Here is a 12,500-nt window from a genome sequence, read left to right as displayed (position 1 = left end):
TTTTGTGCCGTGGTCAGTTTGCTCAGTAGCTCACCTTGTATCGTGTTGATGCAGATTTCTCGGGTAAACGAAATAAGATTGTGGTTGGTGGATTTGTTGAATTAAACTTATACAAAAGATTAGATTAGATTCAACTTTATAGTCATTACACATGTACAAGTACAATGCAACGAAATGCAGTTGAAAAAAAAGATCCCCTTCGCATGACAATCAAACGTGGACACTCAGTTGAGAGTAAATGAATAGATTTATTGTTGAAAAAGTAGCAAATAACAAGAGAGTCTACAAAGTAAATAATCTAAACAACCTTTAAATCTTTAAAGAAAAATACAGGAAGCTTTCTTTCCTCCCTGAACGTAAACAAAGTCAAAAGTAACCATAGTAAATAGGCAGGCCACCCCTACAAGCTCAAACTCTCAAAAAGTTGCAAATATACGTGGACATTTGGACCGTAATAAAGTTTGTTCGTCAGCCGGAGAAGTAGGGAAATCCAGAAGCTCTCCACTCCCAGCAGAAGTCGCACTAATAATGAGCACCTCGAACTCAGTTGGAAGTTCTGTTGTTATAGCTCTCAAGAACTGCAGCCAATCAGAGCCTGGAATTAACATTGGAGCCTATGGGGTAAGTAAAAACTGCACAAGTAGATGGAGCCAAGATAAAGCACATGCAATGTGCAACAAAAATAAATAAATAAATGTTAGTCGTAACACTCAGATGAACTGGAATGAAAGTAAAATTGTAAAACCTATTTTCGTACAATTAGAAGTAAGCTTGTACACACAGTCTTTCAGTTGAGTGTTGTTATGTGTTTGGTGCGCAGGTCGAACTGGCTGAAGCCGTGCTGCGGGAGAAGAGCTGCGCTGTGGCAGGTGTGTTTGCTGAGCGCCGGGTTCAACTGTTTCCTGGTGGCCTGCGTCATCCTAGTGGTGCTCCTACTGACTCTGGAACTGCTCATCGATACCAAGCTCCTGCAGTGTGAGTATTACACAGCGTTCACACTGTAAAACAATGCTGTGTTCCACACGATCCATTTGTGTTGGGTCAACATGAAGTAAATTATGTCAACTTACTAGTTTTTACAAACTGAAGTAGATTGATTTAAAAAAAAGTTTTCCAAAAGAAATGTGTTTCAGCTCAATTTAAACAAATAGTCTTAACAAACAGCACATGTCTAGTGTCACTAGCATTAGACCATTTCTTCACAAAAACATTTGTAAATGAGAAGTACCTTTCATTTTTAGATGAACTGACCTGTTCAGTTGCATTTATTCAGAAACTGGTTTACACTGGTCACACTACAATTTTAGAACTGGAATTAGAAAAGAAATCTGATCACACTTTTAAATTTGTTTGGGAACTGGTTGTTTTGATAAAAAAATTATAATGATGACTAATTCCCAAGAGTCGTTCATGGAATCAGAGTCACTGGAATCAGAAAGTATCTTGATTTCAACCATAATTAGTAATACTTTATTGTTCAGAAAATTAAAACTGTTTGAAATTTTTTTTTTTTTAAATATTTGGACTAGAATCCAGATAAAAACTCTAAGTGAAGAAACATTTTCTAGGCCAAGATGATCAGTCAGAGATCAGATGAGTTTTTTTCTTAAAGGAGGTTCTTAAAGGAACACTCCACTTTTTTGCATATAGGCTTATTTTACAGCTTTCCTAGAGTTAAACAATTAAGTTTTACAATTTTTAAATCCATTTAGCTGATCTTCGGGTCTGCCAGGAGCACTTTTAGCTTAGCTTAGCATAGATCATTGAATCAGATTAGACCATTAGCGTCTCACTCAAAAATAATCATAATTTCAGTAATATTTTTGTTTCAATATTCTTGAATAATCTTTCTTTTTCAATAAGCAAACAATCTTCAAGTATGGTGCACTTTTAGCTTAGCTTAGCATAGATCATTAAATCAGATTAGACAATTAACATCCCTCAAAAATGACCAGTTTCAATAATCTTTGTTTCAGAAATCTTCAATAAGCTTTCTGTTTCAATGAGCAGCTGATCTCAAGCTATGGAGCACTTTTAGCTTAGCTTAGTATAGATAATTGATTCAGATTAGACCCTTAGCATCTTGCTCAAAAATGACCAGTTTTAATAATCTCTCTGTTCCAATAAGCAGTTGATTTCCAGGTATGGAGCACTTTTAGCTTAGCTTAGCATAGATCATTGATTGGGATTAGACCATTAGCATCTCGCTCAAAAATGACCAGTTTCAATAATCTTTCTGTTTTTATAAGCAGACAATCTCCAGGTATGATGCACTTTAAGCTTAGTTTAGCATAGATAATTAATTCGGATTAGAACATTAACATTAACACATTAACATCATTAACAAAAATGACCAGTTTCAATAGTCTTTGTTTTAGTAGTCTTCAATAAGCTTTCTGTTTCAATGAGCAGGCAATCTCCAGCTATGGAGCACTTTTAGCTTAGCTTTGCATAGATAATTGATTCAGATTAGACCCTTAGCATTTCACTAAAAAATGACCAGTTTTAATAATCTCTCTGTTCCAATAAGCAGTTGATTTCCAGGTATGGAGCACTTTAAACTTAGCTTAGCATAGATAATTGATTCGGATTAGACCATTATCAAAAATGACCAGTTTCAATAGTCTTTGTTTCAGTAGTCTTCAATAAGCTTTCTGTTTCAATGAGCAGGCGATCTCCAGCTATGGAGCACTTTTAGCTTAGCTTAGCATAGATAATTGATTCAAATCAAACCATTAGCATCTCGCTCAATGTTGAGTTTCAATAATCTTTGTTTAAACTTATGTATTTTCTAATGCAGTGGTTCTCAAACTTTTATCATCAAGTCCCACCTTAGAAAAAATTGTTTCTCCAAGTACCACCAACATGAGCAGTATTGAAATACAGTAGCGTAGTAGGCCCAATAAAGCAGCTACAACTCTGCACAGTTAAAAAACGTGGCAGATTACCTCAGAAATATAGGCTATATGTCATATATGGCACATTATATCCATCATTTTTGATAAATTTTGAAATGTGTGTAGCATGTACATGGAATATATCATTCCTCCGCGTACCACTAAAGGAAGCCTGCGTACCACTTGTGGTACACGTACCACAGTTTGAGAACCACTGTTCTAATGTATATTCTAATGTAACACCACTGTACTGGTTACAGCCATGGTATGGCAGCAAAGTTCCTTCAATATTACGCCATAATTACAGTATAGTTCTTAGCCATATCAACCTAGAAATTAGCAAAATTTCATAGTTAATTCACGATGTAAGTACAGAAGATTTTGTAAGAGCTTTAAACAGGAAAAATAACAAAACTAGCAATTTTTAAACAACATGCTAATGGTCAAATCCGATTCAATGATCTATGCTAAGCTAACCTAAAAGTGCTCCAGAGACTTCTGAATGGGTCCAAAAATGGTAAAGCACAACTGTTAAGCTCTCGGGGAGATGATTTGAAGTGTCCTTATAAGGAAAAACTCACTCATTATTTCTAAAAACAAAACAATATTTATACCTAAAATGCTTCTTGATTTAAGTATTTGTGGATATTTGGACTAGAAACAAGACAAACTTCAGCTAATCACTCAAGAATGGCAAATGCTAGTCATTTTCATTCCCCATAGGAGCACATTATAAATCTGAGCGCTGATCCTCATTCATACTCTGAGTGTGCGCTAAAGAGAGATCTGACACCAGCATACGTCAGCCCATACCGCCGTCTTTACAAAGTCCTGATGGACAGACAGAGGGAGGGAGGGAGGGAGGAAGGAGAGACGGATGAGAGCGGAGGGAGGAGTGCAGGATTAATGGACGGAGCGACTGAGGGAGATGAATGGGCCGATGGACAGATCAGTGAACAGAGCAAACTAAGACATATGGGCCAAGAGAGGGTGAGAAGTGAAGGCAGTAATAGAGCGGATAAATAGACAAATGCAGGACACGGATCAGTGCAGGATCATATCACTGATGTCTAATGCGATGTAGACATCACTGATATATGCCCCATGTTGACATCTAATGTAATCAGATGCTCACATGGAGGGATGTTTAGATTTATTCAGCTTTTTATATGATTTTTGTTATATGACTTTTGGATATTTTAGTCAAATAAATAAAAAAAAAAACATTATTTTTGCAGTTTATTTTGACTCATTTAAAATGAGCTTAAACAACACAGTTCTGATGATTTTTTGGGGGGAGAAACTTTATTTTTAGTTCGGTCTACTTTATGTATCTAATCGATTTGTGTCGGGACAACATGAAAATTGTTTGGAACCCTGCATTTTTTGCAAGGTAAAAAAGATGGTGCTTTGACAAACTGATTAACTTAATAGTTTTTACAAATTGAAGTACACTAACCGGCCACTTTATTAGGTACACTTTACTAGTACCTGGTTGGACCCTCTTTTGCCTTCAGATGTGCTTTAGTCCTTCGTGGCATAGATTCAACAAGATGCTGGAAATATTCCTCAGTGATTTTGTTCCATATTGACATGATAGCGTCACACAGTTGCTGCAGATTTGTTGGCTGCACATCCATGATACGAATCTCCCGTTTCAACACATCCCTAATGTGCTCTATTGGATTGAGTTCTGGTGACTGTGGAGGCCAATTCAGTACAGTAAACTCTGTCATGTTCAAAAAAACAGTCTGAGATTATTCGAACTTTAGTACATGGTGTGTTATCCTGCTGGAAGTAGCCATGAGAAACGGGTACACTGTGGCCATAAAGGGACTCTACCATGTAAATGTCGCAGTGGAAATCGACTCCTCAGACCAGGCAACATTTTTCAATCTTCTATTGTCCAGTTTTGTTGAGCCTGTGTGAATTGTAGCCTCAATTTCCTGTTCTTAGCTGACAGGAGTGGCACCCGGTGTGGTCTTCTGCTGCTGTAGACTATCTGCCTCAAGGTTGGATGTGTTGTGTGTTCAGAAATGCTCTTCTGCAGACCTCAGTTGTAACGAGTGCTTATTTGAGTAACTGTTGCCTTTCGATCAGCTGGAACCAGTCTGGCCATTCTCCTCTGACCTCTGGCATCAACAAGGCATTTTCACCCACAGAACTGCCGCTTACAGGATTTTTAATCTTTTTCGGACCATTCTCTGTAAACCCTAGAGATGGTTGTGCGTGAAAATCCCAGTAGATCAGCATTTCTGAAATACTCAAACCATCAACCATGCCACATTCAGTCACTTAAATCAGTGGTCCCCAACTACCGGGCCGCGGACCGGTACCGGTCCGTGGAACAATTGGTACCGGGCCACATAAGAAATCATTAATTATTTCTCTGCAAAATATTTCCCCCTGCGACTTGGTTTCTTCCACTCACCCCCGCCATCTCATGTGAAATGGACTATGCCAAAATCGACCACGGAGCGGGAAGAACGATCGCTAGAATAAAGCTCAGTGGTGGTTGTTGATAGTTTAAAGTTATAAAACAGGTATTATAGAGTGCAAATCAGCAGAGTATTTAAGGATTGTGCATATATATATGTGTGCGTGCATCGCTAAGTACCCACCCGAAATCACTGCAATATGTATCTATATGGAGTTTCACACAATCATGCTCATTAGGGCTATAACATGTCAATGCATACATTTAATTCGGCTATACGATTGTATTACTGTTAATATGTTCATCAGTTGAAATGTTTGGCACAGATATTATGTATTTGATGCAAATTAACCTTGATTGAAACATAATCAGACCGCGATAGTGCAACTAGTGCATGCGCACTGAGTTGTTCATGATTAACCTGGATGCACGAGCACTTCACGTGAAGTTATAGTTTATATGAACTATAACGTTTACCCGTTTTTTTTTAGTCTGCATGTAATAAAATTATCATTTTTATTTAAACAGCAATTATTACTAATCAGCATTATTCTAATATAAGTCAATATCACCTTTTAATTATATCATGTAATGCAGTCTTTGTGCAAATAAAACTATTCGTTATTTAATAATAAAAAAGAAAACATGTTTAAGAATCATTTGACTGTTATAACCAGAATAACTAAAAGCGTGTTGCCTTGTGTCCACAGTTAATAATGCATTCCAGTTTGCCTGTATCATCCACTGGATCAGCCTGGTCATCCTGTCTGTGTTCTTCACTGAGGTGAGTGTTTGATGAACTACACATCTTCTGATAAAGCCACTCTAATAATTATTTACTTTTGAGAGGAGATCCTAATAATGTCTCATATTATTCATATAATTTAGGCACAATAGGGCCAGAGCCCATCAGAATTCTGCCAAAGCCCAACAAGTACATTTTGATTGACAGCTTTTTAAAGCCTGAACCCGTTTACAGCCCGACATTATTCAAATGTGCACATGCACACAGCTCTTTTGCCTTTTTTCAAGAATGAGTCATTTATATGTGTTTTAACATTATTTATAACAAACGTTTAGGCCACTTAGAAGTTGGAACAAATAAATAAAATAAGTCCTCTGTAACATCGTAATATCTCAGCACTCTAAATCGGCCTAGGTATATACACTTAGCCTTTAAATTGGCTTACACACCAATAAAAATACAGTGCATCCGGAAAGTATCCATAGCACTTCACTTTTTCCACATTTGCTCATGTTACAGCCTTATTCCAAAATGGATTCAATTCAAAGTCACATGTACATCAGTATTCACAGCCTTTGCTCAAGACTTTGTTGATGCACCTTTGGCAGCGATTACAGCCTCAAGTCTTTTTGAATATGATGCCACAAGCTTGGCACACCTGTCTTTGGGAATTTCTGCCCATTCCTCTCTGTAGTACCTCTCAAGCTCTATCAGGTTGGATGGGAAGTGACGGTGTACAGCCGTTTTCAGATCTCTCCAGAGATGTTCAATAGGATTAAGGTCTTGGCTCTGGCTGGGCCACTCAAGGACATTCACAGAGTTGTTGTGAAGGCACTCCATTAATATTTTGGCGGTGTGCTTTAGGTCATTGTCCTGCTGGAAGATGAACCGTCGCCCCAGTCTGAAGTCAAGAGCACTGTGAAGCAGGTTTTCATTCAGGATGTCTCTGTACATTGCTGCATTCATCTTTCCCTCTATCCTGACTGGTTTTCCAGTTCCTGCTGCTGAAAAACATCCCCACAGCATGATGCTGCCACCACCATGCTTCACTGTAGGGATGGTGTTAGCCTGGTGATGAGCGCTGCCTGGTTTTCTCCAAACGTAACGCCTGCCGTTTACTCCAAAGAGTTCAATTTGAGTCTCATCAGACCAGAGAATTTAGTTTCTTATGGTCTGAGAGTCCCATACACACTCATTCACACACATACACTACTGCCAATTTAGTTTGTTCAATTCACCTGTACCGCATGTACATGGACTATGGGAGAAACCCACACAGGGAGAACATGCAAACTCCACATAGAAATGCCACCTGACCCAGCTTGGACTCAAACCAGCTGCGAGGTGACAGTGCCTCCATGCCGCCCCATTTCAGATATATTAAAAGATATATTTTTTAGACTTCTCAACCCCTCATGGACATAAATGCATTTTTAGAGATGCATCTGAGAGCTCTAAAAGCGCAGTCTCGGCAATAAAGTTTGTGTGAATGTGAGCATTTAAAGGTCAGAGGCCACTAAAAGAGCGGAGATGCTGACTCGGAGACAGTCGTGATTTACGCACCGCCACCAGGCTTTCTAGAAATAGGGGCTTTTACGATTATCGACAGACTCAGTTTCAAATGAAGGGTAGTTTGGAAGCATTTGATGCAGAGTCTCGTCAGTGTTTATGCTGTGGGGCGTCTTCATTGAACCCAAGGAGGAGAGAGAAAAAAACAGTTCCACATAGTAGTGCTGTTACTGTACTTTAAAAGTGTGCGCGCGTATGTGTGTGTGTGTGTGTGCTCCCAAGCTGACTTCTATTGATTCCCATTTCTTCAGATCCGGTGCATTTGTCTCTGGCTCTTTTAAAGCAGACGTGCATTTATTTCCTTCAGCTTAACACGTCAATAAAAGACCAAAAGACAGGACCGCCTGAAACTTTTAGCACTGGTCACGTGACCACCCTTGAGGCCGTATGACTGACAGGTGAAGCAACCAATCGTGTTGTGTGCTGCGTGGAAAACTCAATAATAACAGACAGCTCTGCAGCTAACATCACATACTTTACAATGGTGCATAACTCTGCTGAAGCATTTATCCGTAATTCAACATTTTAGCAAACAATAAAAAAATGAATATGGAATAGACTGATTTCACGCGCCGCCATTTTTAAAAGCGAAATCAAGCTGCGGTGGGAAGTATCGCCAGAGGTGAGTGGTAATGAATTACGTTTACTTGAGTAAAATTGTTGGGTAGCGTGTACATTTTGAGTTCACTTAAATATGTGTACTTTTACTCAAGTAAATTATTAGAGTAAATCATTACTCTTCACTATATTTGGCGGCGTTCCTCCGTTACTGTCAAAGAATAATAAATATGATTCATATGTCTTGTTTGCAAATATCGCGAGGGGCTGCATTGGAGAGGTTGTGTTGTGAGAGGTTGCTGTGTTGGCATGATGACTGAACTCGAGAAAGATGTGCGAGTTATACCAAAGTACCTTTAAGGCAAGTCATTTCACTCGGCGGCCGTCTTTGAAATGCCTCTCGGGCAGTATGCTAGCCCTGCTGAAAACTGAATGCTCACCCTACTGAAAAAAACTGCTTAAACCAGCCTAGGCTGGTTGGCTGGTTTTAGCTGGTTGACCAGAATGGTTTTAGAAGGGTTTTGGCCATTTCCAGGCTGGTTTCCAGCCATTTCCAGCCTGGTCTTAGCTGGTCAGGCTGGAAAATGACCAGCTAAATCAAGCTAAAACCAGCTTGCCCAGCCTGGTTTAAGCTGGACATAGCTGGGTTTGGCTGGGCTTCCAGCCTGGCTAGGCTTGTCAAGCTGGTTTTAACTGGTCATCTCCCAGCCTGACCAGCTAAGACCAGGTCGGAAATGGCTGGAAACCAGCCTGGAAATGGCCAAAACCCCTCTAAAACCAGCCTGGTTGACCAGCTAAAACCAGCCAACCAGCCTAGGCTGATTCAAGCTGTTTTTTCAGTTGGGTGGGCATTCAGTCTGAATGAGGAAACAGCAAATTCTCCAAATTTACGTGCCAAGCTCACAATACCATTTCATATTACGAATAACCAATAAAATCAAACCACAGCTGTCTATATAGTTTCATTCCTTAACGTTCGTATCACACAAAATCTGCACACAAAATCCCTTACCCGGAGAATTGTCATACGATAGCGATCGATGATTGGCTCTTGTACTAGAAGGCGTGCTTTGTTAGCCATATAGCGATCACTGATTGGCTCTTGTATTAGAAGGTGGGGCTTCATTCACCATATTGACAGTTGCACTTTTCTCCAAGGAAAGATTACCAATACCATAATCAGCCACTCTAAAAACTTAATGGAAATGCACTAAATTTACTTTTGGATTTTTTTTTGTTAATTTAGAAAAGATTCCCTTTATTTTATGATTGAAAACCATTTGCAGAATAAACTGAAGTAGCGACCATTAAACCAATGTCACTCCTCCTCTATTCTATTTACTATTAGTTGCTAGGTTACCAATACCACTGTCAGCCACTCTAAACTTGATTAAAACGCACCTAATTCGCTTTTGAATTTTTTTTTTTGTAAATTTATAAAATATTCCCTTTATTTTATGATGGAAACCCATTTGCAGAATAAACTGTTCAGTAGCAATCATTAAACCAATATTTCTCTTGTTTACTATTGGTTGCTAGGTTGCCAATACCACAGTCAACCACTCTTAAAATATGATGGAAATACACCTAGTTTGCTTTTGGGATTTTTCATGAACTTAGAAAAGATTCTCTTTACTTTAGTATGGAAACCCATTTGCAGATTAACCACTGACGTAGCGACCATTAAACCAACGTCACTCCACCTTTGTTTGTTTTATTTATTATAGGTTGCTAGGTTACCAATACCACAGTCAGCCACTCTAAAAACTAGATGGAAACACACACTTTACTTTTGGGATTTTGTGCTAAAATTACCTTTGTTTTAGCATAGAAACTTGTGTGTGTTCATCTGTCCATCGGTCCCCTGACTTCTATTGATTCCCATTCCATGAAATTCAGTTTCATTTGTCTCTGGCTCTTGTAAGCAGACTTGCATTTATTTCCTTCAGCTGTGTTTTACTCATCGATAAAGGCCAAGAGACATGAACGCCTGAAACATTCAGCACCGGTCACGTGTTTCAGCTCGAGAGAGAGAGAGAGAGAAGAAAATGAGTAAAGTAGAAGTGATAAAAAGACTACGGTGTGCCGCCTGAGTCAGCAGTCACTAAAACACAGTGTTTCCATGAGATCTCTCCCGCTCCCGAGTTTATGAATACATATTGCAGGTCACTGATAAATTATGAGCTGCGTTCTGAGACGAGATGAAAGGGGGGGGAAATGATTCTGGTTGGAAATGGGTTTTGCAGAGGTTATTTGGCCATGAAGATGGAGGTGAATTCTGTTGTGGCCACATATCTGGATATCACTTAGATTTGGAATTACCTTGTGTACACTTTTCCCCCTGCAAGCTCATTATTTACCTTTGCTGTTCATGGGGTGCTTATTTTTTTCTTTTTCAAGCCTTCTCTCTTGCATTTCACAAAACTGGATGTTCTTTAATGGATGATTTCCCAGAATGCAATTGTGCTGAAACATCAGTTTGTTTGTTTTTTTTACACAATTATGCTTTTCACACTTCCAGCTTCCTTTAGTGCATAATGTTGGATGTTGAGCTTGAGATCTTGAGATATCAACAAAAATATTTAAAGCACTCTTTTACATAATGAAACTGTATTTTGGTGATGTTTTTGTGCTAGTTTAGGTCATGGACAGATAAATATGTTGGTGAATCATTCAAATGATTTTTTCAAAACGGCTGATTCATTCAGAAACAATCCAAGTGTCTTAAATGCGTCACTATCATTGACTTTCCGTTTTAGTGTGTAAAGTTGAGCTGGAGATCTGCGAAATCAACAAAAAATGTCTTATTTAAAGTACTCTTTTACATAATAAAACTATATTATGTTATTATATTATGATTATTATTATTATTATTATTATTATTATTAAGAGTTTTTGTGCAAGTTTGTCAGAGTTGAACAAATATGACACTAAAACTGTGTTGGTGAATCATTGATTCAAATGATTTGTTCAAAATGGCTGATTCATTTAGAACCAGTGCAAGCGTCTTGATGAATGCGTCATTAGATCATTGACTTTCAGCTTTAGTGAGTAAAGTTGAGCTTGAGATTTGCGATATCGACATAAAAACCTTACTTTAAGCAGCCTTTTACATAATGATACTATACTTTAAGTTTTTGTGCTAGTTTATGTCAGAGTTGAAAAAACATGAAACTAAAACTGAATCATTGATTCAAATGATTTGTTCAAAACGGCTGATTCATTCAGAAACAATGCAAGTGTCTTAAATGCGTTACTATCATTGACTTTCAGTTTTAGTGTGTAAAGTTGAGCTGGAGATCTGCAAAATCAACAAAAATTGTCTTATTTAAAGTACTCTTTTACATAATAAAACTATATATTGTTATATTACTATATTATTATAAGAGTTTTTGTGCTAGTTTGTCAGAGTTGAAAAAATATGACACTAAAACTGTGTTGGTGAATCATTTATTCAAAAGATTTGTTCAAAATGGCTGATTCATTCAGAAACAATGCGAGTGTCTTAAATGCGTCACTATCATTGACTTTCAGTTTTAGTGTGTAAAGTTGAGCTGGAGATCTGCAATATCGACATAACTTTAAGCAGCATTTTACATAATGATACCATACTTTGTTGAGTTATTGTGCTAGTTTATGTCAGAGTTGAACAAATATGACACTAAAACTGTGTTGGTGAATCATTGATTCAGATCATTTGTTCAAAATGGCTGATTCATTTAGAAACAAAGCCAGTGTCTTGATGAATGTGTTCCTGTAACATTGACTAAGCTTTAGTACATACAGTTAAGCTTGAGATATGTAATATCAACAAAAAATATCTTATTTGAAGCACTCTTTTCAATAATGAAACTATATTTTGATGTGTTTTTATGCTTTTTTAGATTAGGTTTAATTAAATATGACACAAACTGTATTGGTGAATCATTGATACAAATGTTTTGTTCAAAAGTGCTGATTCATTTAGAATGTAGAGTCAAAGCATGTGTCTTGATGAATGCGTCATTAGATCATTGACTTCCAGCTTTAGTGTGTAAAGTTGAGCTTGAGATCTGTTTTTATGCTTTTTTAGATTAGGTGTAATTAAATATGACACTAAAACTGTGTGGTTGAATCATCGATTCAATTGATTTGTTCAAAATGGCTGATTCATTTAGAATCAATGCAAATGTCTCGATTATGATGAATCATTGATTTAAATGATTTGTCCAAAAGTTTCATTGACTTTCAGCTCTTGTGTGTAAACTTGAGCTTGATCTACATTATTGACAAAAGCAATCTTATTTTAAGCACT

At 37.7% G+C, this 12,500-nt stretch overlaps 2 protein-coding genes across 20 annotated transcripts in view; one reads left to right on the top strand and one right to left on the bottom strand.

Moving 5' to 3' along the window:
* The window catches only part of etfa (electron transfer flavoprotein subunit alpha), a 316,751-nt gene that overhangs the window by 239,148 nt on the left and 65,103 nt on the right, over positions 1-12,500 (bottom strand). The gene's annotated exons all lie outside the window — the stretch shown is intronic.
* tmem266 (transmembrane protein 266) overlaps positions 1-12,500 on the top strand; it is a 102,760-nt gene that overhangs the window by 66,979 nt on the left and 23,281 nt on the right. For all 19 annotated transcript variants that reach the window (XM_073942354.1, XM_073942352.1, XM_073942351.1 and 16 more), the window contains 2 exon segments: positions 821-975; positions 6,045-6,118. In XM_073942354.1, the coding sequence (XP_073798455.1) occupies positions 821-975; positions 6,045-6,118 (229 nt within the window).

Source organism: Danio rerio, chromosome 25, assembly GCF_049306965.1.
Source record: "Danio rerio strain Tuebingen ecotype United States chromosome 25, GRCz12tu, whole genome shotgun sequence".
NCBI classification, from domain to species: domain Eukaryota; kingdom Metazoa; phylum Chordata; class Actinopteri; order Cypriniformes; family Danionidae; genus Danio; species Danio rerio.
Note: the sequence above shows the minus strand (reverse complement) of the source record. Positions and strands in the feature narration are given on the sequence as shown.